General features: G+C 53.5%; 2 protein-coding genes across 8 annotated transcripts in view; one reads left to right on the forward strand and one right to left on the reverse strand.

Moving 5' to 3' along the window:
- Positions 1-12,201: 12,201 nt before the first annotated feature.
- Positions 12,202-25,635, forward strand: PRPF40B (pre-mRNA processing factor 40 homolog B; the record flags this gene model as incomplete). Of its 5 annotated transcripts, none has more annotated exons than XM_084256335.1 (25): positions 12,202-12,234; positions 13,003-13,146; positions 13,374-13,439; positions 14,105-14,132; positions 14,364-14,389; positions 14,523-14,633; positions 14,897-15,017; positions 15,097-15,121; positions 15,331-15,534; positions 15,752-15,881; positions 15,962-16,026; positions 16,566-16,730; positions 16,830-16,938; positions 17,275-17,425; positions 18,069-18,202; positions 18,861-18,975; positions 19,123-19,214; positions 23,345-23,461; positions 23,666-23,803; positions 23,992-24,087; positions 24,334-24,432; positions 24,625-24,802; positions 25,064-25,125; positions 25,238-25,381; positions 25,481-25,635. In XM_084256335.1, 25 exons carry the CDS (start codon positions 12,217-12,219, stop codon positions 25,571-25,573), a joined length of 2,631 nt encoding a protein of 876 aa, XP_084112461.1. In that variant the 3' UTR covers positions 25,574-25,635. The 5 variants fall into 5 exon arrangements, with proteins under 5 accessions (XP_084112461.1, XP_084112459.1, XP_084112462.1 ...); XM_084256333.1 differs by having other exon boundaries at positions 24,334-24,420; XM_084256336.1 differs by having other exon boundaries at positions 15,992-16,026; positions 24,334-24,420.
- A 1,398-nt stretch (positions 25,636-27,033) lies between these two features.
- FMNL3 (formin like 3) overlaps positions 27,034-27,199 on the reverse strand; it is a gene marked incomplete at both ends in the record, with an annotated part of 48,520 nt that continues 48,354 nt past the window's right edge. For 2 of the 3 annotated variants that reach the window (XM_084256332.1, XM_084256331.1), the window contains one exon: positions 27,034-27,122. In XM_084256332.1, the coding sequence (XP_084112458.1) occupies positions 27,034-27,122 (89 nt within the window). The remainder of the gene's footprint in view (positions 27,123-27,199) is intronic. The other variant, XM_084256330.1, reaches the window with a different exon arrangement.

Below are 27,199 nucleotides of genomic sequence, written 5' to 3' on the forward strand. Positions count from 1 at the left end.
GGCTGGGGTGGTGTCCTACAGCCATTGACTTGGGCACACCCCAATATCAGGGCTCCTGAGAGCCAGCACTGGATAAAGGGGTGCACAAGCAGTCATCCGGGGTGGAGGTTACATTACTGGAGAGCTGCAGAGGTGGGGGTCAACAGAGCGAGGTGCGAGGACTACTTGCTTGAGCCTCAGGTTCTTAATACTGAACAGCTGTAGCCTGAATCAGGTCAGAGCACCTGGGTCTCTTTATAGACAAGTTAGCTAATTGAAGCATAGGTTGATACCTGAATATCTCCCCACTCTCACCCCAGGGCTAAAGTCAAAACAAAGAAATGCTTACAGGAATTAGAGCTCAATCCCTACTAATAACAAGAGCAGACACCCCAGAATAAGATTCTGTGCTGGAAAAGAAAACAAGCCCTGCTCTGTGCCCCCATATTAACTACAGTCCATGCCCATTGCTGCACCTAGTGTTTAAAAACAGCTTAGGGGGCCTCCCCGGTGGCGCAGCGGTTAAGCGCTGGGTTGCGAAGCTGCCCGTAGCCTCTGCAGCGCCGGTTCGATCCCCGGCTGCTCCCCGGCCACCAGAGGAGGGTCCCACATGGCGCGCAGACCTCTCCTGCCGCCCGCTGCTCCCCTCAGCAGTGTCCTTCGGTCCTTCTGCCTGCTCTGCTCCCCGCTCTGGCTCTGGTGAATTCTCTCACCCTCCCGCGCTTCTGACTGTACCCAGTGCATGTATAAACAAAACAAACAAACAAATAATAAATAAATAAAAAACATGCCTCTATAAAAAATTAAAAAAAAAACAGCTTAGGGAGGGAGGGGAGGGGCAGGGAGAGGAAGGACTAGAGTCAAAATAAGGGGTGGGGGTGCAATTGTATGGGGAATATAACCAAAATGAAAACGCATACATTGTGCAAAGATGAAAAATGATGTAAGAATTTTATAAAATAAAATATTTTAAAAAATTAAAAAAAAAAACCAGCCTAGAGCAGAAGTGGACACAAAGGCAGAGGAGCTGGCCTAAAGGCAGGGATATCAGTGGATCTCCACCATGCAACTCTGACACCCACAGCACAGCAGAAGTTCAAATTCCTGAGTGAACTGGAAGTGATCCTTTGGTATTCAACTTGCCACAGTCCTCGTTTGTACCTACTACTCCTAGCTGGTACCAGTCATTGCGTTACTTCAACAGGTACAAAGAAAACAATTGAAAATCTGTCCCTATTTAAAACCCATAAAATATTAAAAATGAGGTGACAGAAGAACACAGATGCCAGAGTCAAAAAAAGAAAAACAAAAACAAAACTGTTGAAAAGAGCCCCACTCTGAAGGGGAGTTCAGGACAATTGTCTGGCAGTGCTTATGGAACTCAAAAAAAAAAAACAAAACAGTGTAGGATATTAAAAAAAACAAGCAGAATAAAGATAAGAAAAATGTGACACAGCTACAATTAGAAATAGTGGAGCTAAGAAACATAACAGCTGATTTAAAAAATACAATGAGGGCCTCAGTAGCAGACAACCAGAAGCAATGAAGAATTAATGAGCTCAAAAACATAATGTTAGAGAACACACAAATAGAACAATATAGAGAAAAAAAAGAATGATTAAAAAAAAGTATAAGAACCCTTTGGGACAACTTAAAGAGAAATGACATCTGTATCATGGTGGGGGGGGCAGGAGGAGATGAGAAAGAGATGTATTTGAAATATATTTTATATTTTCAACAAAATGGAGGGAATTTGAGTATGCAGCCAAATGAGGAAACAAATACTGGACATTTACATAGCAGACAATTTGATAACATAAAACACTTTCAAAAACCAGTGGACAGGACTCCCCTGTGGCACAGCGGTTTGAGCACAGCACTGTGAAGCTGTCCGCAGCCTCTGCAGCTCTGGTTCGATTCCCGGCCGGCTAGGGAGATTCCCACATGGCGTGGCAGACCTCTCCTATCTCGCCCGCTGCTCCCCTCCGCAGTGTGTTTCGGTCGTCTGCCTGTTCTGTTCCCCGCTCTGTCTCTGGTGAATCCTCTCACCCTCCTGCACCTCTGGCCTGTACCCCAGCTCTTGTATAAAAATAAATAAATCTTTTTTTTTTTTATTTGTTTGTTTTGTTTATACAAGCACTGGGTACAGTCAGAAGCGCGGGAGGGTGAGAGAATGCACCAGAGCCAGAGCAGGGAGCAGAGCAGGCAGAAGGACCGAAGCACACTGCTGAGGGGAGCAGCGGGCGGCAGGAGAGGTCTGCGCGCCATGTGGGACCCTCCTCCAGTGGCCGGGGAGCAGCCGGGGATCGAACCGGCGCTGCAGAGGCCGTGGGCAGCTTCGCAACCCAGTGCTCAACCGCTGCGCCACCAGGGAGGCCCAAAATAAATAAATCTTAAAAAAAAAAAAAAAAACAAAACAGCGGACATCAGTGAACATCCCAGGAGCTCGGAGGTTAAGAGGGAGAGAAGTGGGAAAGAGGCATGGGTACACAGGGGATGGTGGTGTGAGAAAGACAAAGTTGAGGAAATCTCCCAAAAACAAAGTAAAATAGATGAGAAGGATGCGAGAAAAATGAGAAATTAGGAGGACCAGCTAACACTCTATCCTCTGAATTATAGAAGTTCCATAAAAGCAAAAAACAGAAGGCAAGAAACGCCAAAGGGATGATTCAAAAGAATTTCCTAGTACAACAAATAACCTCTCACCAAGAATTTTCACTGTGGTTTCAGAACATTGGATAAGGAGTTAAAGGTTCTTCGATTTTTCAAGAGCAGTGATGAAAGCAAGATGGCAGTGTCGTTCATCATTCTGAAGGAATTTAACACTCAGTCAAATAATCAAGTGTCAGGGTAGAATAATGGTAATGTCAAGCATGCAAAGTTTCAAAAACAGTTTATCTCCTCCTTTCTCAGGAAACTTCTAGAAGATGGTCTCCAAATAGAGGGAATAAATCAAGAATGACAGAGACATGGAATATGGCAAATGAAAGAGCTAATAAAGGAAAAGAGAGGTAAAGAAAATGCCCAGGAAGTTGAGAAAGGAGATGCCAGGTGGGTGGATGTGCAGCAAGGGTAGGGGATGAACCCTCACTGTGATGCAGATCAGAAGGTTCCAGCAGAGACATCTTCAAGAAGATAAGAGTTGATAGAATATCTACTAGATGTTCTGGGAAGAGATTTAGACAACTGAGGGAAGATTTTGAGGCAGGTTTTGTGATAAATACATAGGAAACTAAACACAACCCCCAAGATATTATTAACCCCAGGAAAAATAAAAATGTGTAGAAAAGGAACAGTAGTCAAAGTTTTCTATGGCTCAAGTCTGAATAGTCACAGTGTTGTAAAAACTGAAAATTGCACTAACAAAAATTCTACAATTAAATTTGGCAGGAAGAGTATGGGACTGATAGACAAAAGATCAGGACAGAGGAAGGGAAAAGAACTAAATCCTCAAATCTACCCCTGTTATTTGCTGGTGTTGGGGCAGCCCAACAAATGAAGATTTATGCATTATTTTAATGTTGTAAATTAAGCTGACAAATTGTTTCAGAAAATACACTTCCAGCTTCCAACTTTGCAAAACCTTCATAAACACCTGGGAGGCCAAGTTCTAAATTAGACTTTTTGTACTCCACAAAGTTCTACACTAGAGAAGAGCAATCCCCAGCCTCTGTCTCCTGCCTAATTTCCTTTCCTTCTGCCCTTGGCTCTGCCCTACCCTGAAAGTGCCTCACCTACCGTCCTGTGGACACTCCAGCTTGTATATGCCTCTCTGCAAACAGCTGCCCTTTAACTGCCCCTCCAGCCCAGGGATGGACTGGAGGTCTGCAGGACTCCCTCAGGAGAGAGCCAGCTCTCTCCTCCTGAAGAAAAAAGTGGTGCAGATCTAGGAAGCAATGTAGCCAAGGACTTCCAGGGCACTGAGTTTAAGAAAAAGGGGTAAGTGCATCTTGAACAGGCATACCCCTCTAATCCTCTGGAATGGGCATACTCTTGATCCTGTGGAGGGACACAGCTGGAGGAGGGCCACAGATATGAAGATAAATGCCAAATGAAATTGCTTAAAAGAGCTCACCATCAGGGAGGGAAAGATGATAGAGAAGGACTCTGTTTTTCTTTTTTTTTTTTTTTCAAAGATTTTTATTTATTTATTTATACAAGCACTGGGTACAGTCAGAAGCGCAGGAGGGTGAGAGAATTCACCAGAGCCAGAGCGGGGAGCAGAGCAGGCCAGAAGGACCGAAGTACACTGCTGAGGGGAGCAGCGGGCGGCAGGAGAGGTCTGCACGCAGTGTGGGACACTCCTCCGGTTGGCCGGGGAGCAGCCAGGGATTGAACCGGTGCTGCAGAGGCTAGGGCAGCTTCGCAACCCAGCGCTCAACCGCTACGCCACCGGGGAGGCCCAGGGCTCTGTTTTTCTTTTTCTTTTTTTTTTTTTAAAGATTTATTTTTATTTATTTATACAAGCACTGGGTACAGTTAGAAGTGCGGGAGAGTGAGAGAATTCACCAGAGCCAGAGCAGGGAGCAGAGCAGGCAGAAGGACTGAAGTACACTGCTGAGGGGAGCAGCGGGCAGCAGGAGAGGTCTGCGCGCCATGTGGGACCCTCCTCGGGTGGCCGGGGAGCAGCCGGGGATCGAACCAGCGCCTCAGAGGCTGCAGGCAGCTTCGCAACCCAGCGCTCAATGTCTATGAGGGCCTCCCTGGTGGCACAGGGGGTTAAGTCTCAGCATTATGAAGCCTATAAGCAGCCACTGCAGCAGCCTGCATGACACAGCAGACCTCTCCTGTCTTGCCTGCTGCTCCGCTCAGGCAAGCATTTCTGTAGATCTGCCTGTTCTGCTCCCCATTCTGTCTCTGGTGAGTCCTCTCACCACCTTCCCCACCTCTGGCCTACACCCCAGCTCTTGTGTGCATAAATAAACGAAATAAATCTTAAAAAATAAAGTGTTCAAATGTTAATAAAATGTGTCTGTATTCTAAGAAATACCTTATGAAAATAAGAAAAGCTTAATATAAAAAAGACTGATAAAAGTCTGAACCACCTCTGCTATGCCTGAGAACCACAGGACTATGCCCTCATTTGAGGCCATCAGGTATTCTGATGAAAACACAGTGATGTTTCTGCAGCAGCCCCTTCCTCCATGTCTCCCTGTTATTTTAGGATATCTATATTGTGGTGTTTGTTTTCCTACGCTCCCTTGCTAGACTCAGCTCCTTGTAAGCAGGGACTTCGCTTGGGGTTCTAGCAGAGTACCAACCACAGAGTGTAGGCGCAGTTAGGTGTCGATGAATGAAAGAAAAGGCAAGCATGTTGACCCGGGCTGCGGAGGGAAGGTGTTCCGTCCTTCAGGTGTTCAGCCCTTCTGGTGTTCAGCACCTGGAGTCCCCGGCGGTTATCAGTTGCTAGCTAGGAGCCCATCGGCATAGCCATTAAGTACTTTTGAGTCATATGCACAACAGAGTATTTATTTCATGTTCCAAATTTCTATAAGGGCCTCCCTGGTGGTGCAAGGGGTTAAGCCACCGCAGCCTCTGCATCTCAAGTTCGATCCCCGGCCAGGGAGTTAACCCACATGGTGCAGCAGACCTCTCCTGTCTTGCCCACTGCTCCCCTCAGCAGCGTATTTCAGTCAGTCTGCCCGTTCTGCTCCCCATTCTGTCTCTGGTGACTCCTCTCACCCCCCTGCACCTCTGGCCTGTACCCCAGTTTTTGTATGCATAAATAAATATTAAAAAAATAAATTTCTATAAGACATTGAGCCCTCTACCCCTTAAGATTTGGTGGGAGCCAGATCTCAAAAGTAAATTCAAGGTCAGGTGAGAAGCACGGGGGAGCCCCACGAGGGCGGGGATTTCGAGGATGTCTGCTTTTCCCCCAACTTTTGTAAGCCCAGGTGCTCGATAAATACTTGTTGAATAAATTTTTAAAAAGTGCTAAAAATAACTACGCCTGGAATTAAAGGCCCTGTGGAGTCCAGAGGGACCCTGGGCTCAGAACGAACACTTGAGTCCAGCCCCTGGCGCCGGCCCGGGGCGCGTGGGGTCCCGCGGCTCGGAGCGCGCGCGCGGGGCGGGGAGGCCGGGAGCGCCGGGCGAGGCCCGGAGGCGGCCGGCGAGCAGCGCGGGGAGGCGGCGAGGCGGCCGCGGGAGCCGCGCACGGAGGCGCCCGCCGCCCGGCCCGGCCCGGCCGGCAGCCCCCGGGGGGCAGGCCCCGCCCCGGGGGCGGGCCCGGAGCCGGCGGCCGGGGCGGGGCCTGCTGTCCGCGCCGGGGGCGGGGCCGGGCCCGGGCGCTCCGGGCCGGTGACGGGCCCGCTCGGCGGCGGGAGCGACCGGAGCCCCGGCTACCCAGGGGTGGACCCCCCGCCGGCCCCGCCTTCCCGGCCGCGGCCGGGCCAATCAGCGCGGCTTTTACTGGCGGGTGGGCCGAGCCGGCTCATCTGCTCGGAGGCTCTGGCATGGTAACGTCCCCGCGCGGGGGTGGAGGGGCCTGGGGCGGTCCCACAGCGCCCCGGGCGGCCCGGGCTCGGGCCGAGGGGTCGGGGAGGCCGCCGGGGGGTCCCCGAACCCCGGGGTGGGCGAGGGGAATGAAGGGCTAGGGAAGGGAGCCAGGGGTGGGAGTGGGGGCGGGGATTTGGGATGGAAGGGGCGGGGGAGGCCATGATGGAGGCTGGCGGGGTGGGGGGCTGGGGAGTGTGAGGGGATAGCTCGGGGTTGCGTGAGGAGGAGGAAGGGAGGAAGGAAGGTGGGTTTGCGGAGAAAGGTCGGGAAAGGAGAGACGGGGTCGGAGAGGTGGGAACCGGGGGACAAGGGGAGAACTTGGAGCCACAGTTTCCCCTCCTGGGCTATTTGGCTTGCAATGTGCCCCTCCCCCAGCCCCAGGGCTGCTTCCCTGGGAAGCCCGCGACGTTCCTTGAGACCCCCTGGAGGGCCCCTCCGCCCTTCCCCGAATCGTCTCCTGAGGTGAGGAGGGGGCGTTGTCTCCTGAGGAAAGAGGGTTCCGGGCCCCCAGCCAGTGCTGGATAACCCAAGAAATGGGAGAGCCGAGGTCCCTAGATCCCAGCCCTGGCTCTGCCATCAACTAAAAGTGGAACAACTCCGTGTGACCTTGGGCAAGTCACTACCTTTCTTTGGGCCTCAGATTTCCTGTCTATTGAAAAAGAAAGAAAGGCAAATGGATGCAAGAGAATGATATCCCAGATCTTTTCCAGCTCCAAAATGAGTGGTTTTTGAGGAGAAGAGTTTAGGAAGATGGGTTCTAGGAAGCCTAGAAGCAAATGAAAGAAGAATGAAGATGGAGGGAGGCCTTCAGCTGGCCCTGCTGGGGCTGCAGAATATCCCCAGAGATGGGGGGGTGGTAGGCACAAAGCCTGCAAGGCCAGCCAGGGCCTGTGGAATCCTGTTGGAGGGATGGGAGGACTCTAAGTAGGGAAGGTCCTTGAGACCTATCCCAAGAAAGACCAAGATCACAGTAACTTTCTGTTCTTCTGAGGGAGAATGATGAAGTCATGGCAGGACCAGAGAGAAGCAACAGAGATTTTCTAGTAAGAAAATCAGTGTTTGGGGGCAGCAGGAGAAATAGTAAGGCTGGTATGAGTGTTGGGAAGAGGGTGGTCTTGACACCAGGGAGGGAGGGAGGACTGGCACTGTTTGAGGCAGGTGAGGAAGGGCAGTGGGTAGATAAACCGCAGGGTAATCAGCTGATCTCAGCCTCCTTTTCTTTCTGATGATGGCTACCTCTTTCTGAGAGTTGTTTCTCCCAGCCTTCATTTTCCAACACAAATCTCTTCAGGGAGTGAGTCAGATCAGGCCACCCTTTGGATCACCTGGCTGTCTTGAGGATTTCAGGATTGTGTAAGGATTGGAGTGAGAAGAAAATGGGAATTTGAGTATAAGATACACCTGTGGCACCATCAGTCATCTTTGCCATTGAAAGCACAGGCTTTGGGGTCAGCCTGCTTGAATTTCAAACCTGCCTCTGCCATTTAATCTCTTGGAACCTTGTTACTTAATCTCTCTGCACCTCAGTTTTGTTGTCTATAAATGGGGATAATAACCTCTAAGACGGTTGTGAGGATTAAATGATGGTTTGGCATGGTCTGGCTCATAATAAGCGCTCAATAAATATTAGCTATTAGATGTGATTCCCTCTTTCCATTCTCTTCTGTCTCTCCATGCTTGTCCTTTTCTTCTTTTGTTCTTTCTTCTGAATCTTTAAGTCTGAGATGCCCCATAGGTGTGGAAGTTGAGAAGAATTGGTTGCAACTTGAGGGTCTTTCCATTGAGCCAGGTGAACCAACATGGTAATTAGGTGGTCAGTTGTCTCTTCATTGTCTTTCACTTACAGGTGTGCCTTGTTCCAGGCCAAACCAAGAATCTACTTCTCTTAAAGTCCTTTTCCTCTGTTCCTCTCTGACATACCATTTCTTTAGATTCTGACTCAGAAATGTAATAAGATCCTAGTTGTGGGGGTTGTGCTGCAAGTGAGGTAGGGACAGAGGTGTTTGAGGAAAGGGAGTGTCCATATCTCACACGGGGGAGGCTCGGGGAGTGGAGGACTTTGGAAGTTCCATAGTAATTTATGTACATTCCATTGCCTTGTCTTTTGTGGAGAACTTTCCAAAACAGGCCAGTTTCTGGATCCTGGCCAGGGTTCTCCATTCCAAATAGAAGATGGTCATATACAGTTTTTTATAATGTTGGTTTTCCCGCGCCAGTATATGATTCTAGTTCCCTTTTCCCAGCCACACAGACCTCCGCCAAACCGCTTCTCTGTCATCACAGCAGCCTGTACTCAACAGAATTTGTACAGATGAACCTGGGTGTGCACGCACACATCTGTTTTAGGATATTCCGCTACGTAAAAATCAGATCAGGGTAGGGATGAGTCTGCATTTTATCACAGTCTCTGACTTGACACTTAGAGAAAATTTCAAAGGAGAAACATAACCCCTGAATGTAGGAAAATCTCCACCCAAGTGGGGAGACAGGCAGTCCCAGCAACGAAGCACTCAGCCAGCATCCACAGAGGAGCTTGTCACTGTGCAGAGTGCTGCATTTCTCCTGAGGGGACACAAGAAGGTTGGAGTGTGTCTATCTATGGAGAATAGTCATAAAGGTAACTTGAGGAGGTGAATATTGGATAATCTTTGGCAAAGGAAGAGACAATGGAATAAAAGAAAACTGGAGTAATTAACTATTCCTGTGCAAAGTGGAGGAGGGCAGCCATTGAGTCAGGGTGAGCTCAGAGTGTGGGAGGAGTCTTGTTGGAACACTTCAAATGTTAGATGAGAGATTGTGTGGGATGGACAATAGGGAGCCACCACTGGTTCCCAAACAAAATGTCGGGTTCTTGCTGATTTAACTACATGAGTTACAGGGTACGTGAGAGTGAAAACAAACAAACAAACAAACAGGCTTTCCTGTGGCAGGGATTGTGCTTTTAATGTCTGAAAGGCAGATTGGATCCTCTTTGACTTTCCCTAACCAGTGGTGGGACCTTAGACTGATCATTCCCCCTTAGATTTTTTTCATCTGAAAAAAGAGGTCTACCCTCTGTGCTTGCCAGAGTTGCCTCCAGCTCCGGCTGCTTTCCTTGCATAAACGGGGCCTTACCAAGCAATGACTGGTTTGTGGAGCCTGCCAAGACCATTTAGTCATTAGCACCTACTGTGTGCCAGTCTGAGGTGGTGAGGAAAATGCTGTGTGGGTCGGATGGCATGAACAAAAGCAAAGTCCCTGCCCCTTAGAGTTTTCAGGCAGGCAGCAGATAATTGATTCTAAGACTCACATTTTACACTGCTCAAGTCGAGACGTCTTAAAATCGATGGAGTGTTAAATTTGCAGCATTTTTTCAAATGAACGCCACATAAAATAACAGTACAATCAGAATTGTACAAATAACTGTAAAATTCCAGTGGGTAATTGCTGAAGGAAAAGGTACCCAGTGTGTGAACTCTAGCTAGTCCTCTGAATTGGGAGGAAGGTATTTTGAGGGAATGATGCCTGACAGATAGGAATGCTGTGTCAGTTAGGTGTGCGGTTGGCAGCAAGATTGCCCCAAGCACAAGTGGATATCTGAGGTGGAGAACAGAGAGAGGCAGGTGTGACTGCAGCGCTGCCCCACGTCAGCATGACAGACTGGCAGAGCTGTTGAGGGAGCAGACCTGACACGCACAGCCTCCCAGGCTTTAGGCGGGGGCTTTGGTCTGAACCCTGAGAACAGTGGGAGCTCTGGTCTGAGGTGCGGTATGATGAGCTTGTCGTGGCTTCAGATTGGAGTAGAGGTGGGGAAACCAGTTGGGAGACCCCTGCAGTTGGGCAGGTGGAAAGAGGAGGAGTTGTGGTGAAGGAGAAAATGGAGAAAAATGGATGGACTTAAATCTTTATCTAAAAGGAGCAGCTCTGATATACTGCCAAGGAAGAGGGAGGAGTGACCCAAAGACAGTTTCCTAGCATTTGGCAGAGGGTCCCAAGGCTGCGTCAGGGAAGAGAGTGTGGCGCAGAGAATTGGTTTTTCTCTCCTCTTTTCCTCAGTGTCTAACTTTCCAAGCCGAGGAAAGTTTTAGGGGCAGGAACAGGTCTGATGCAGGAAATAGGTGATTCAAGTTGGCATAGTTTGGCTTTTCCCCTTCTGTCCTTAGGACAAAATGGGCTGGAGGAGAGAGAGGACAGAGCTTGTGAAAGGCAGAGATTAAAGCTTTTCTAGGTGCTGCACCTTCATATAGGGCTGACTGGGACAGGGAATTTGGGCAGCAGGGAGGCGGCACCTCTAAGCAGCTACCACCTTCCGTCCTTTCTGCACGCCCGTCCCCTTCAAGCAAAGCGGAGGAAGGACAGAGCCTTTACCGTGCATCTGCAACCTTGATTCACTTACGGGTTGTGAATGTGTAATATGCGTGTGCACATTCGAAAGTTACCAGAAGGTATACCGTGTGAGGTCTGGCTTCCACCGCTGTCTCCTTTCTACTGATTTCTTGTGTGTCATCTTTGTCTCCCAATTTTTATGCAAGTGGTATAATTTGCTGCCCTTTGATTATTTCCCTTCACTTGTTAAATCTTAAGCGGTTGTTCCATATTAAGACGGTGAGCTTCTCCATTCTTTCTGTGGCTGCATTCCATTTTATGTTTGTGTATAATCATATAGCCTTACTGATGGATATCTAGGCTGATGCCACTCTTCTGTTTTCACAAATAATGCTGAACTGGAAATCTTATACATACATCATTTTGGCCATAGGCCTAGTCTATTGGAATGAATTTTTAGAATTGGAAGGTTCCATATAAAGAAGATTAGTTCCTTCATTTGTTTATTTGTTCAATATTTATTGAGTACCCACTATGTGCCAGACACTGTGGCAGGTCTCAGGAATCCAGCTTTCAACAAGTAAGATGTGATCCCTGCCCCTCATGAAATTGGAAGGATCTGCTTTAAATAGAAATACTTTTTTAGCAAATGATATTTAAGCTGAGAATTAAAAGATGAGGTTGTGGCACAGAGAACCCTAACTTGTTTATGCATCACCTCTGGGAAGATGAGTTCAGGACCTATAGTGGCAGGGGTGGGGTGGGGGGAGTCTGGGGGGGGCGGTGGGGAGTAGAGCCGAAGTGACGGAGGAAGTGCTGGGGAGTGGAAGATGTCAAAGAAAGCGAGTGACTTAAGATGGGGCCTGTTAGTGGAGGAGCTGGCGGTGGAGAGAGGATTGGAGGGCTAGTACTTATGGGGCATTGCTGACTGTGGCTAGACGGCTTTGGGGTTGAATCTTTCTGATGGCTGAATTCAAAAAAGGAAAAGAGAAGCCATTTCCTGAGTGCTTTGGGAATGAGAGGCTTGTGAACTGCTGTAAGGAAGGCCCAGCTTTGCCCACAGGCAGGAAAATGAAAGGAAAGCCTTGAGGAGAACCTGTGATAGGGTCTCCTACATCTTTTTGGTGGCTTTGGCAAAGTGGAAACTTCAAAACTCAAGTTGGCATTGACGGGGCTTACCCAGCTGGCTCTGGGCTGCCGGAAGCAGACCTGCTGGGTCTCAGAGCTGGAGGTGGGCAGGAAATTGGCCTTGGAGACCCTTCTTCTGAACTTTGTGCTCCTTTTCCATCCTCACCCCTCTGCTTCCCTTCTGCGAAAGCCCATCTCTTTGCCCGTCCTGGGTCCTATGACTTTTCTCTCCCTCAACAGTCGGTTCCCGATTCTGGTCCCCGGCCCCCTGCAGCGCCTGCCCCCTTCCCACCGGGGCCCCCCATGATGCCACCACCCTTCGTAAGTTTTATGTCTTTCCCTGGGCTTGGCTTTTCCAGCCTGCACCCCCAACTCCCCAGTCCCTAGCTCTGCTGCATCGCCAGCATGGTTTTTGTGTAACTCCCCTTCTGTTACCTTTGAAAGGTGATGGTTTGGAAAAGGGATGGTTTTGCTTGGGTATTGGGTGGGAGGAGTTGCTGCTGAGCTCTCCGTCCATAAAGTTGACAGTCGTCCCTTTGTCTTTCTGTCCGTGGGACACTGGGGTTGGGCAGGAGAAGTGGCGAGGAAAAGACCCTGAGAGCGAGGGCCGGATGGCTGTCTTTTTCCTTCACTGCTCCTCGTCTGTGTTCCTTAAATACGCCACACAAGTTAGGCTGGAACAACAGTTGGTGATCTTCGAATTGGAGAAAAATGGGATGCAGAACGGGGCAGTTTGGGCACCTGGACACCTGCCTCTGGCCCTGCATCTGAGCGGCCTCTTTGGGGAGAGCTGCTGAAGAGGTGGATTTCTTCCAGCCGCAGTCTGGTGGCAATTACACTTCCTTTTCCCTCTCCATTCCCTACCTCTCAGGAGCTGTATGCTTGCCTGTTAGACCCCCAGGAACCCCCAGTTATCGGTCTTTCTCAGTAGTGAGGAGGGAGGCAGTTTCATGCTTTATATTCCTCAAACTACAGCTCAGGAATTGCCTCAGAGCCGGGGTAGAGGTGGGGTGGGAGACAGATGGGTTTCCTGACAGGTCCAAGGCAGTGTCTTTACTGCTCAGTATCTCTTCTTTTCCTCATTTTCAGATGCCCCCTCCAGGAATCCCCCCACCCTTTCCTCCAATGGGGCTACCCCCCATGAGTCAGAGACCACCAGCCATCCCCCCCATGCCACCTGGCATCATGCCCCCCATGCTTCCACCAATGGGAGCACCACCTCCTCTCACACAGGTAATCCTCACCCCTTCACCAGGGCCTCAAAAAACCGCCATTTTAGCTGGGAGTGGAGACGAGAGTGGGTACCTGACTTAAGAAACTGGGAGGGAAGGGAGCTTTGGATCCATGTGGATTTGTCTGCTGATTGATGAGAAAGCACTCAGGCTACGCTGCGAGTCCAGAACCTGGGAGTTGACTGATCTCACCTTGGTAGCTGGTTTCTGTCTTCTTTGTATCCCTAGATACCAGGAATGGTACCTCCAATGATGCCAGGAATGCTGATGCCAGCGGTGCCTGTCACCGCAGCGGTAAGCCCTAGGGACCGGCAGGCAGCAGGCCCTGCCCTGCAGTCCTGTGGGTCTGAATTGGCGTACAGGGATGGGGCCGCCATCTTTCCCTCTTCTCATTGGCTCCATCCTGGTCCCTGGCAGCACTCCCACCACTTGAGACCGCCTTTCCAGCCATATACTCTCAGCTCTTCTACTGTCTCCTTCACCCCCAAAGGCGTATGCATTCTCTTGTAGCCCCTCAGCACCCAGCTCCCTAAGGAGCACTCACACCAGACACCCCTTACCCTTGCAAAACTAGCACCGTGGATACGAGGATATAATCTCTTCACGTCGTCTTTTTCTCTGGAGGAAGCACTTGGTGATCTCGCTGTACCTTTTGTGCCATTTTTCAGTAGTCAAGTCTGGGTAGGATGCAGAATTTGGCATCCACTGTGGAAGAGAAGGGCGTTAGAGGTTGACTTAAAATGCTCTCACTGAGGAAGGAGAAAGGAGCTGCTGTGTGATTCCCCCTGGGATCTTAGCGCCACAGCCCTGTCGGGTGGGGGAAGCCTGTTAGGGAGCAGAGAACCCTGGGAGCAGGACTCCTGGATCCTGGCCCGGCCTGCTTCTCCATTCCCCATGGCCTGGGTCCTGGGGGCCACCGGGCTTGGCCCCAACCCTTCCCCCTCCTCTTTCTTCGGCAGACGGCTCCGGGTGTGGACACCGCCAGCTGTGAGTCTTCTGGGGGCCTGCTCCCCCCAGGCTCGGAGGTTGGGGGGTTCAGGGGCAAGGGGACCATGGACTAGAGCCTTCCCTGGATCATGCCTGTTGGGATGCCAGGGAGCCTGGGATGTTGATGGGCATAGGGGCGATTTATTGGGGATGGAATACGGGAGGAATAGGCGGGGATGAGATGGGGTTTGGGACAAGGGCTTAGGATATTTCCTTTGGCTTCTTTTCTAGCTGCTGTGACTGGGACAGGCCCTCCGGTGAGTTCTGACTCGGGGGTCTCTGGGTAGAAAGGCTGAAAGTTGGGAGCTAGTGGTTCAGTCTTTGGAGAGAGGAAGACAGACTTGGGGAAAGGGGCCTTGACCGCAATGCTGTGCCCTCCCCCTTCCCCAGAGAGCCCTGTGGAGTGAGCACGTGGCCCCCGACGGGCGCGTCTACTACTACAATGCCGACGACAAGCAGTCTGTTTGGGAGAAGCCCAGCGTGCTCAAGTCTAAGGCAGAGGTCCTGAGTGGAACTTTTTGGCCCTTCTTTCAGCTGCCCTGACCCTTTCAAGTACTGGCCGTCCCCGAGTCTAACCATACACTTGCGGCTCCTTTGATCTCCCGACCTCCCTAGGCTCTCCGGAAGTCCACTTCCCAGGTTGAGCCAGGCCAGATGGTAGCCAAAAACTCTCGTGTTCCCTTCACCCAGCCCCCTTAGTTCTTCCACCGGGGACTTGAGGGCATGTCCAGCCCACTAACGTCATCTGACCCATCCTCTTACAGCTGCTGCTGTCCCAGTGTCCCTGGAAAGAATACAAGTCAGATACAGGCAAACCTTACTACTATAATAACCAGAGTAAGGAGTCGCGCTGGACCCGGCCCAAGGACCTGGATGACCTGGAGGGTGAGGTGGGGATGGACCTGGGAAGGGGCTCTGGGGGTGCCCTTGTACCCTGTGACCATATCGTCTTCTCCCATTGCAGCTCTGGTCAATCAGGAGGCTGCAGGGTGAGTGGCTTGCTTCCCTGTCTCCTTGGGGCCACCTGAGGGGTAGGCGGGAACTTGCCCCAGTGGTCCCTACTCCAGGGGAGAGGTGTGGCAGTCTCCCTATGGAGTAGCCTACTCTGGCTTCAGTCTTTCCCAGGATAGACCCGCCAACCCAACCGCCTCTGTCCCTGTTCTACTCCCGGGACACTGTCCTTCTGGCGCACCCGCAGGAAACAGCAGCCGCAGCCACAGGCCTTACAGCCGCAGCCTCCTCAGCCGCAGCCTGAGCCACCTCCTGCGCCTCCTGGCCCCACGCCAGTGCCCGCGGACCTCCTCGAGCCTGAGCCAGGTGGGAGTGAAGATGGCGATGTGTCAGAGGCCGCCCAGCCCCTGGAGCAGGGCTTCCCACAGCGGCCAGAGGAGGGCCCCAGCAGGTGAGGACTGCCCCCGTCTCTGCAGAACCTGCCGTGGCTTTGTGGTTGCTGCTCTCCGGTTCCAGCCCGCAAAGGGGGTGAAGGTCTGGGCACGACCTCCGAAGGGCAGAGAGGGGCCGCCTGGGGAGCCAGGAGGGAGTGGTGTGCTGCTGGTCACGTGGGCACTGAAACCTCAGGGACTGGGGGATGCCGTGGCTGAGTCCCCTCTGCCCCCCAGTTCTGCTGGACAGCATCAGCCACCCCCGCAGGAGGAAGAAGAATCAAAGCCAGAACCAGAGAGGTCTGGCCTCAGTTGGAGCAGCCGGGAGAAGGCAAAGCAGGCCTTCAAGGAACTGCTGAGGGACAAGGTGCTGGGGTGGGGCTCCTGGGTAGGCCTGGAGGGGGCTGGAGGTGGGCGGGCCCGTGACTCCCACCTGCTCCGTTCTAGGCTGTCCCCTCCAATGCCTCGTGGGAGCAGGCCATGAAGATGGTGGTCACCGACCCCCGTTACAGGTAGGCCTGGGCAGAGGGAGCCAGGCCCTTTAGCCCCTGTTCGTGAGAGCATCTGGGCCAGGGACTCCCCAAACTCCATGTGCAGGTCCCAAGGGGGCCCAGAGTCAGGGGAGTGATAGATGGGCGAGGGTGCAAGGGGAAGAGAAACCGGAGGGCCTCCAGGAGGAGGGGAGAGGTATCTGACGTGAGACACTCAATAAATGCTTATTGACTTGAATTGATTTGAATTGAATTAATTGGGCAAAGAGGGGGCTGGTTGGGGCAGAGGCGTGGCTGCGACTTGAGAACTCCAAAGCAGAAGCGCCCAGGATTAGCAGTGTCTTGGAGCCGCATCTCTTCCCCTCACTGCCCCTCAGTCCCCCACATCCTCGGGACCTGTCTTGCCTCCTTTGTGCCCTTGGAGCCCCTGCCGCCTGCTGTGCCCATGCATGGACCCCCTCGCTCAGTGCTTAGAGACCCAGCCCAGTGCCAGGATCCTGTTCTGCGGGAGGTACTGGATTCTTCAGCTGACTCCTGTATCCCTACCTTCTCCACCTCAGTGCCTTGCCCAAACTGAGTGAGAAAAAGCAGGCATTCAATGCCTACAAGGCGCAGCGGGAGAAGGAAGAGAAGGAAGAGGCCCGGCTTAGGGCTAAGGAGGCCAAGCAGACCTTGCAGCATTTCCTGGAGCAGCATGAACGCATGACTTCCACCACCCGCTACCGGTCAGGGGGCCAGGCTGGGGTGGGACATGGGGACCCTGAAACTAGCAGGCCCAGGGTCTCTGTTTTCTGCCTCCTACCCACCGCCCGTATGCTCCACAGGCGGGCAGAGCAGACCTTTGGGGAGATGGAGGTCTGGGCGGTGGTCCCCGAGAGGGATCGGAAAGAGGTTTATGATGATGTCCTCTTCTTCCTGGCCAAGAAGGAGAAGGTAACGAGCCTAGTCTCTCCATCTCTTACTTCCTTATGGACCCTGGCCATTCTCGTCTCCATTTCCCCAGGGGCCCAGCTCCTTATTGGAGCTGGTGTGGCACATCCCCCATTTCTGCTCTGGGCCTGCTGCCCTGGGGGTGGGAGGTCAGGAAGGAACTTCTGAGGGGGTTGGTCTGGAACCTGTATTCCTTCCTTGTTCCTAGCACACGAAAGCCTTGAGTCTGGCTCTCCTAAGGTGCCCTCGGTGCCTGCCTTTTCCTCGAGTCCTCCCCTGCCAGGTCCACTTGAGTATCTGTGGCCTGCCCTCCCTCACCCTGACCCTGTGGCTCCCTAGGAACAGGCCAAGCAGCTCCGGCGCCGTAACATTCAGGCTCTGAAGAGTATCCTGGATGGGATGAGTAGCGTCAACTTCCAAACTACATGGTCCCAGGCTCAGCAATATCTTATGGATAACCCCAGCTTTGCTCAGGACCATCAGCTGCAGAGTAAGCCTGGGTCTCCAGTCTCGTCTCCCCTTCCCTTTTCTCATTGGCCTGGGCCCCAGAGCCTGCCTCACACAGCTCCCGTGCACATCCTGCCTTCTTGGATGCCCGGGAGTCCCCAGTGCTCGCTCAGCCCCTGTACCTCTCCTGGAGATCCTGTAATGCTTCAGGACAAGCGCCCTCCCCCTCCCCACCCCCTGCCCACTATTGATCTTCACATTGTGTGTCCTTGGAGAGACAGGCGCCAAAGGTTCTGGAGATGATGGGGATTTTTGTGGTTCATGTGAATGTGTTCGTAAGTCGCCATGGCACCCTGGCCTTAACCTGGTCGGTGCTATGATAAGCTGCCGTAGGCCTGTAATCACTGGCTGTGTCAGCATCTTGCCTTCTGAAGTTGCCTCCAAGCCCGCTAGATTCCTAGATCAGTAAAATGTGAAACCTAAGATTCTGTGGAACTGTTTCCTATGTTGAGACTTCAATAACCAGATTCACAAGAGCTGAATACTTGCTCCAGGAACTTCCCCCAGAGTGCCCTTCACCACCACCTGGCACTACAGGGGCGGCGGCCTGGAAACACTGCGGGGCATGGGGTCTGAGGGGGTGTCTCCCTGGAGCGGTGCCTGTTGAGCCTCCTTCCTGCCATCAGACATGGACAAGGAAGATGCACTGATATGCTTTGAGGAGCACATCCGAGCATTGGAGAGGGAGGAGGAGGAGGAGAGGGAGCGCGCTCGGCTTCGGGAGCGGCGCCAGCAACGCAAGAACCGGGAGGCCTTCCAGGTATCTTTGCCGCCCTCCAGATCCGAACTCAGCTCTACCCAGACTGCAGTCCTCCGCCCGCCTCCTCTCAGCCAGGTTCACTGTTTGGTCTGTGCTCGGTCCCGGGTCTGCTGGCGGGCCCTCTGCCGGAAGCGCTGCTCCCGCCGTGTCCCCGCAACTCGGGCCATGCTTCCCTAGGGGGCGTAGATGTATGCGCCACCCGGAAATTGCCAGCGTAGAGCCCCCCTCACAGCACGGATTGGCAGCTAAGCCAAGGTTCTTTCCCGAGTTTATGGGGAACCAGCCAGGCAGAGCCAGCTTGTCTCCCAGCTTGGCGATGGCAGTAGTGTGGTAGTGGTGGGGGTTTCTTCGCTGTAACACACTGGGAAAGTAAAACCAAGTCTTGGGAAGATGGTGCTGCAGGCAAGTTTCTGTTTCTTTGCCTCCCAGACCTGTTCCTTCTCACGTCTTGGTCTGTCCCTCCATGGTTACGTGCTGCCCTTTCGCATTGCTCCCTGCCTCCCCGTCTGTGTCTCTTCACCTTCGTTGCCTTCCCTGCATTTCCTCAATCTGGATTGTCCCTTCCTCTTCCTGTGTTCCCTCTCCCCCCCCCCCCCCCCCCCAGTGTTTGCCTCCCTCCCTGCCTCACTCTCCCTATAACTGGCCTCTCCCTGCTCAGACCTTCCTGGACGAGCTGCACGAGACAGGGCAGCTGCATTCTATGTCCACCTGGATGGAGCTGTACCCAGCGGTCAGCACTGATGTCCGCTTTGCCAACATGCTGGGCCAGCCGGGTAAGGCAGCCAGGCTCCCCCTTCTCTGGCCTGGCTTCCTGCCCTGCCAGCCTCTCTGCACCCCTCTTCCTGGTCCTGTCCTCAACCCTACCCCCTGGCCTTGGGAAGCTGCCGCCCGCCAGGCCCCCCTCCCTCCCTCCCCCACAGGCTCCACCCCTCTGGACTTGTTCAAGTTCTATGTGGAGGAGTTGAAGGCACGGTTCCATGATGAGAAGAAGATCATTAAGGACATCCTTAAGGTGAGGGAGGCCTGGGCTTGTAGATGGATGCAAACTGAGTGCAGGGTGTGCTTATGCCAGGGGTCCCTGATAAGTCCTGTTCTGCAGGTGCATGCAGCTCAGTTCGGCAGGTATCTGGGGGGCATGCCAACATGAGTAAGGTAGTATCTGCCCATGGAGCTTCTGGCTTAGTAGGAAGGTGGATGTGACAACTGTTGAGGATAGGGACAGTGCTATTCCAGAGAAGAGGATCAGAAGAACTCACATTAGGCCGCCTCTTGAAGGACAAGGAGGTGAGGGAGGATGAAGAGCAAAGGCAAGGGGGTGGAGGGACCCGGTGGCTGGGGGCGTAGGAAGTGGCGCTAATCAGTTGGCCGCCGTGGACGTGCTCTTGCTCGCCCGAAGAGTGTCTCAGAAACACTGACACTCACTGCTAACGTTTAAAAAAAAAAAAAATTTAAAAATCGGGGTTGCCCTTAAAAATCTGGTTCTTTGGCTTCACTTGCAATTTGGAGTTCCCTAGCCGCCCCGGGCTGGGTTTGTCAGGCATTCGGGGGACTCGGGTCGAGATGCTGCTGCCTTTTAGAAAGGGCCCCGAACACGACAGCAGCAAATGGAACTGCCATTTTCTGGCATGTGCGTGTTTTTATTTTCTTATACTGGAGACATACTTTCAACATAGGTGCCTGTCAAGGTGGAAAAGCGAGTGGTGGACTAGGAGAGCCTGTGTTCAGGAAATAAACTTGAACTGCCCTGGGAGAGTGAGGGACATTCTTAATGCCCGCGCGGGAGCCGCGGGGTGTGATAGTGAGGGCCCGGGGTGGAGGCAGACTGCTTACGTGGTGTGCAAGTTCAGCTTCGCCACTTACCAGTTGTGTGACCTCGGGCAGGTTAACTTTTCTGATCCTTAATTTCCTCATCTAAAAAGTGGGGCTTTTTCCACCAAACTACACCTGATTGCCGAGGGGAATAACTTGGTACCTGGAATGAGGAGGGTCTGATGATAAAGCTAGAAGTGTCCACTGCATCTGTAGCATTTCTTTGAAGTCCTGTGTTTTGCCTTGTGAACCATGCAGGTATTGTACTTTAATGCCATGTTGCTTTTCCATAGAATATAAAGAGTATTTTAACATCACCATTAGGTAAGATGTAGCATATCTGTGGCTTCCTGTTTTTCTGGAACCACAGACCCCAGTCTGGAAGTGGCACCCTATGTGTAACACGCCTTGAATGCTAACATGAGAAATGTTTATCTTGTAAGTGATAGGGAGCCGGAGAAGTATATGTCCAGATGGTGACTTAGAGAAGCCCTGGCGTGTGGCGCTGACTACCTGTGTCCTTAGGGGTAGGGGGAGAGAGGAGCCTCAGGGTGCTGAAAGTGACAGTGGCAAGTAATTCAAATTGGAGTGTGAATCATCTTCTGATCCACCCCAGACCTTTCCCCTGCTGCTGGCCTATTGGTGAAACATCTGAGCGGCACTTGGCTCTCAAGGCTGGGCAAGAAGGTTGGGGAGTGAGTGGGGAGACCAGTCCGGAGGCGACTGCAGCATCCAGGTGTGAAGTGAGCTCAGGTGGGGATGCAGGGAGGACCGATGAGAGGGCCGTAGTGTTCCGTGGTTTTCTAAGACACCCTGGGACAAGCAGGGGGGTTGAGTTGGGAGGGGGGTTTTATTTCCCTTCCTCTGTTTTCAAGGATAGCAGCTGGCTTTTCTTTTATACATTGAGGTTCTACATAAAATTTTTATTTAAAAAAAATAGTTTCTGCTAGTAAAAAAGTTCAAAGCCAGTGGAATAGTCTTTAAAAATAGAATTGCAGCTCTCGTGTGTGTGGCGTGGAGGGAAAGGAAGGAGTGGACATGGGCAGGGGTGGATGATTGGTAAGAATGGAGCAGGAAGAATAGGGCTGGAGAAAATAAAATTCCACTTGGGAAATTATTCTCAAAAGCAACCAGGGGCCTGGAAGAATAAAGCAGATTCCATGTCTTAAGTATGCTTACTATATAAAATAGATAGGCCAGCTGGGTGCTTCTTAACTTCTAGTGCAGGGTGACTGGTCCTGCTGACAGTGTGCAAGAGTCCTGTCCTCACGGAGTCCTGCCTTGCTACCTCCTAAGGAAAAGCTTCTTTAGAGAGTTCCCCTTCCTGTACCCCCTTTTGGGCTCCTGTCTAAGGAAGGCGGATGAGCCCAGAGGACACTGTGGCTGTCCATCTGCCAGGCACACTGTGATGGCACCTCTCATCCCGTAGGAGAATGCCAAGAGCCCTGGACGTCAAACAGCTGGAAGACAGAAGATCCGGGCCTGGGAGATCGGTGGGGGTGGGGCCTGTGGAAAATACTGAATTCATTTATTTATTTTTAAAGATTTATTTGTGCATACAAGAGCTGGGGTACAGGCCAGAGATGCGGGGGTTGAGAGGATTCACCAGAGACAGAGTGGGGAGCAGAACAGGCAGACTGACTGAAAACACTGCTGAGGGGAGCAGTGGGCAAGACAGGAGAGGTCTGCTGCACCATGTGGGTTGCTCCCTGGCCAGCTGGGGATCGAACTCGTACTGTGGATTGCTTCATAGTACGGTGCTTAACCCCTTGCGCCACCAGGGAGGCCCGAAAATGCTGAATTTAAGGTATCCATGAAGCATCCATTCTAATAGGCATCTAGAAATCAGGAGAATTGGGGGTGACTGCTAGGAACAGTGTGGATGGATAGTGAGGGGAAAATGCTATTTTCAAGGAATAAGCACGTGCTGGTGTTGAGAGGTGGTGAAAGGTCAGACAGGAGGGAACCCTGGAGAGGGGAGTAATGAAGCAGTAAACAGTGAGGTGCACAAGGACTGAGAAGGGGCCCTTGCAGTTGGCTGTTGGGACACGAACACCCTCAGAGAGCAGTGTTGGAAGAGGGTGGAGGGGTGCAATGCAGGCTGGGAACCCGGCAGCTCCTGGCTGCTGATTGAGACCCCTGCAAGCTCTAGGATGTCTCAGCCTCATTTCCTCATCTGTAAAATGGGGATAATTTATGTGCAAGGTTGTAAGAACTATGTATTTTGTGAAGTGTCTTATGGTAGGCTCAGTAAATGGGTATTCCTTTCCTCGTTGTGTTGCATTTAAAGAGATTTTTGAAACAAAAGGAAAAGAAGCAGAGACTTGACTTGAGGAAGGTGAGAGCAGGGTAGAGGGTGCTCCAGGTTAGGGGAGGTGTGTGCTTGATGGCAGGAGCCCGTGAAGAGGTGAGATTGAAGCTTTCAGTTCCCTGAGAGAACGGGCTTGAGTGCGTGGCCTGAGGAAGCCTCGTGGAAGAAGCAAGCAGAGCGCGTGCCTCTGCCAGCGGTGGGAAGCTGGATGTGGGGCGTGTGCCCTCACTGACTTAAGAGCCAGACTTCAAACTCCAGTCACTCCACATACTTGGTGTTGTCTTGGGCCAAATGAGATGAAGCCTTTGCTTCATTTGGGGTATTTGTGGAGCTTATATGAGGGGCACGGAGCCTGGCGCATACGCTTCCAAAATGTGAGGTGATTTTGTTGGGACGTGGCACACCTGATGGCCTTTCTCGTCGTGGAGTAAGTGGACGCGCTTGGTGTTTCTGAAGTCCTGGGGTGGAGACCTTGCCTGGCATGGACTGCTGGGCGAGTGGGGAACTGCTTTGCTTTCTCTAAACCTTGGTTTAGGGGGCTAGGACCTCTGCTTAAATTTATGGATTAAGTGATGTGTGACACACTTAGCGCCGTACCAAGTATATAGTAAGCGCTCAATAAAGAGACGCAAAGGGCAGGGACCAGCGGATGCTGCTGGAGAATGTGTGGAAGTTACTGAGCAGCAGGAGGGCCCTGCCAGGACCCAAGATTTCAGCCAAAGGAACAAAGAGCTAATTGTGAGGAACCCCGACGTCAGTCAGCGGGCAGGGAGACACACCCCTGCTCTCCCTCCCTGAGGGAGCCAGTGCCCCCAGCTCCCTGTGACAGCCAAATCAAGGGTAGGTAGGCATGGGGGCTTGTCCCCTGTGAAGTTTGGGATAATATCTTTCCTGAAGTGCGTCTTGGTCCTGTGGATCGCTTCTGGGGGCAGGGGTCGTCTTGGGTATCCTGTAGCCTGACCCCTCTGCCTGCTCCCGAGGCCAGCCTGGTACCTCAGCTAAGTGTGCTGCTGTGCCCACAGGACCGGGGCTTCTGCGTGGAGGTGAACACAGCCTTTGAGGACTTCGCCCACGTCATAAGCTTTGACAAGAGGGCGGCTGCGCTGGACGCAGGCAACATCAAGCTGACCTTCAATAGTGTGAGGGGCTGGGCTGGGCAGGGCTGGGGCTGGAGCTGGAGCTGTGCTCGAGCTCATCCTTGTGTTGTCCCATTGTGACTCTGCCTGCTGTTCAGGGGGGTGACAATAGGGGCCCGAACCCCAACTTCCCACTTCCTCAGGTATGCCTGAATGGGACCCAAGCACCCACCCTTCTGGGTGACCTGCTCTGTCTTCTGCCTTCAGCTGCTGGAGAAAGCGGAGGCCCGGGAGAGAGAGCGGGAGAAGGAGGAGGCGCGAAGAATGAGGCGCAGGGAAGCCGCCTTCCGAAGCATGCTGAGGCAGGCCGTGCCCACTCTGGAGCTGGGCGCTGCCTGGGAAGAGGTCAGGACTGCAGCCACACACCCAGCACCACCCCTACCCTGAGGAGGCTGGTGCTTCTCTACCACCCAGCCAGCCCCAGTTGTAGCCCCCTGCAGGCCGCTGACGCGCTTCCTCAGCCTTGCGCTGCACTGTCGGGGCCTCCTTGCCCTGCGGGGCTGCTCTGACCAGTGGTGCTCTCCTTGTTCAAGGTCCGCGAACGTTTTGTGTGCGACTCAGCCTTTGAGCAGATCACCCTGGAGTCAGAGCGGATCCGGCTCTTCCGGGAGTTCCTGCAGGTACTGGAGGTGAGGCGGTGCTTTTGCTCCTCCGGTCTGTCCCAGGCTGGCGAACGCCTTAGGGCAGCTCAGCAGAGACCTCACCTCTGGGGTTCTCCTTTCTCTGAACAACTAGGGAAGGCGAGGCCTCTGGGTGCCCTGGGAGAGGCCTAAGGCCCTGACCGGAGAGGAGGCAAAACCAGGTTTTAGGGTGCAGGTTCCTTGCTAGGGCTAACCCTAATAACCCTTCGCCATCCCTCCCCCTGCCTCTGCCAGACCGAATGCCAGCACCTCCACACCAAAGGCCGAAAACATGGCAGAAAGGGCAAGAAGCACCACCGCAAGCGTTCCCACTCGCCCTCAGTGAGTTGGAGGGTGGACGGCATGTGGGTGAGGCTGGATGGTCTTGGGGAAGAACCACTTTGCTTGTTTTTCCCATAATTCACCTTCCCTGGAGATTTGAGGATTACTTTGCTCCTGGACCCCCCTCTGCATCCCAGTTCCCAGGTCGGAGGACTTTGCTAGGGCGGAGAACCTCTGCTGACGTGTGTTCGCCGATCTGCCTAGGGTTCGGAGTCAGAAGAGGAGGACCTGCCCCCGCCATCTCTCCGGCCCCCCAAGCGGAGAAGGCAGAACCCCTCAGAGTCGGGCTCTGAACCCTCTTCCTCACTTGACTCAGTTGAAAGTGGGGGTGCTGCCCTTGGAGGACGGAGCTCCCCATCCTCCCACCTTCTCCTCGGATCCGGTAAGCAGTTGCTGAAAAGGGTGGGCCCAGAGTGAGGGGAAGCCCTCGAGGAGCCGCAGCGCCCTGGAGGGCAGCGTGCATTGGGAGGCCGCGCCTGTCCGAGCAGGGGGACCGTCCCATCCCCGCCGTGGCCGGAACTGGGAGAGGAAGAAAAACTGAACCTCCTCAATAGTTTTGTCTGTGAGGAGCGAGCACATGCTGTGGAGAGGAAAGGGTGAGTCCTCCCTTCTCCCACAGGACTTGGCGTTTTTCTGCCCCCAGATCATGGCCTTCGGAAAGCCAAGAAACCAAAAAAGAAAATGAAGAAGAGAAGACACAAGTCGGTGTGTAGAGAAGGAACTTCTGTCCGAGGCCCTGCTATTTTGAGATCTCTTCCACCCGCCTCCCGGGCTGTCCTTCACAGGAACTGAGGAGGCGGGCTCTGGGCTCTTACAGAACAGTCCCGAGAGCGAGACAGACCCCGAGGAGAAAGCTGGCAAGGAGAGCGATGAAAAAGAAGCAGAGCAGGACAAGGATAGGGAGCTCCGGCGGGCAGAGCTCCCTAACCGCTCTCCAGGCTTTGGAATCAAGAAGGAGAAGGTGAGAGGCAGGCACCGGGCCCCGGCCCAGTCAGCCCTCTGACCAGGCCTCGACGGCCCCTGGGGAGGCTCTGGGTGAGCTGTGCCTTTGCTCCACCAGACGGGGTGGGACACGTCGGAAAGTGAGCTGAGCGAGGGCGAGCTGGAAAGGCGGCGGCGGACACTCCTGCAGCAGCTGGATGACCACCAGTGACCCGACGAGCTGCTCGGCCTCGGGTCTGTGTGAGGCTGTGGCTCCCAGCTCACCCTCGCCATCTGCCCCAGCCTCCTTCCTTAGTTGGTCCGTTTCCACTCTTCCTCGAGTCACCCCACTCCCCACACTACTGCCGGCACCTTCCCAGGTGGCTTGTGGTGGCCGGGGGTCCCCCACTTCCCGGACGACTAGCGCAGCCCTCGCCCTTGACCCCAGGCAGACTGGCGGTACCTGCTGTGTGGGGAGGGTGGTGCCAGTAGATAAAATGTGAGAAGGGGCTCCGGGGAAGCGACAGGCCGGTGGACACAGCCAGGGTGGCAGAGGGCGGGGTCCTTACCCTCTAGCATCAGTGCCTGCTCCTGCCTGCCGGGGCCCTGGGCTCCACTACTTCCTCCTCCAGCCCCAGAACCCAGTGTATGTGTGTTTGGTTTTGGTTTTGGTTTTTTAAATAATATTTATAACACGGCCAGTGGCTCTCTTGTCTTTTGCATATGCTACAGGGGCGGCTGGGGCCTGGCCTGGACACGCGTGGCCAGCAGAGGGCAGCAGTGTCTCACGGCAGGCCACGCTCCCTTTGTGTGCTTGGCGTCCACCCGCTCCGGTTCCCCTCCCTGGGTTCTCACCCCCACCTCCCCCAGGCAGCTGGCAGCTCTACCCAGACGCCTTCCCATCCCATGGCTCAGGCCGCTCTGGCCCCCACACTCAGAGAGGAGACAGAGGCAGGCCTGGTGCTTCAAGCTTTTGTTGAAAGTGGGCTGGTCTGAGGTTTATGTACAAGAGGGAAGGGAGGTGGTACATGTACAAAAAGGAGTGGGCCCCTGTATTCCTTCCCTTGCAGGGGCTGAAAAGAAACTGGCGGAGACTGAGCAACTGGTCAGCTAGGCCAACCACGCCTCCTGCCAAAGAAAACCTAGCTGAGGAGAGCAGGTGAGGGTGACGCTGCACCGCTCTCTAGCAGGGCGGACCTCCACCCCCACCCACGGCAGGGCCCGGCCATCCCAGAGTGACAAGGGCCAAAGGAGTCGGGTGGTGGCACCTCTGCCCCCACCACTGGACACAGCTGCACAGGGCCAGGCTGAGGCGGCCTTGCTCCTGGTAAAAGGTGACCTGACACTGCAGGACTAGATGTTTCTAGAGCAAAGCTGGCCACAGGGCTGTGAAGAGGAAGAGGGGGGATTGTTCTCTCCTCTCATCCCTCTGCTCTAGAGGCAGCAGAGCCTTGGTGCCCGTTTAGATTGAAGCTGGAAGTGGTTTTTTCCCAGCCCTGTGCTGACCCTTTAGGAACTAAAGTTGAAACCCTTGGGGGCAAAGTGCAGAACTCGAGGCACCAGGGAAGTGCCAGGTCCAGAAGACCCAGTGCCCACAGTGGGCAGGCAGGGCAGCCAAGAGCTGAGGTGCACGCTGGGTGTTCGGCCAATTTCAGGACCGAGAGTTGAAGTGCTTCTGCCTCCAAGAGGGTGTCAGTGGGGGCCTGGAGCCCGAGGGGGGCCACTGGGTGGTACAGCGCTCTTGGGTTGGTGGCAAACCACAATGGGCTGGTGACGGAGGCCTGTAGGGAAAACAAGAGGTCTGAGAAGAGTGTGGCAGCCAGCAGGCCCACCCTCTGTAGAAATAGCACCTTAGGAG

Source organism: Talpa europaea (genome assembly GCF_964194135.1).
Source record: "Talpa europaea genome assembly, chromosome: 15".
NCBI lineage: Eukaryota > Metazoa > Chordata > Mammalia > Eulipotyphla > Talpidae > Talpa > Talpa europaea.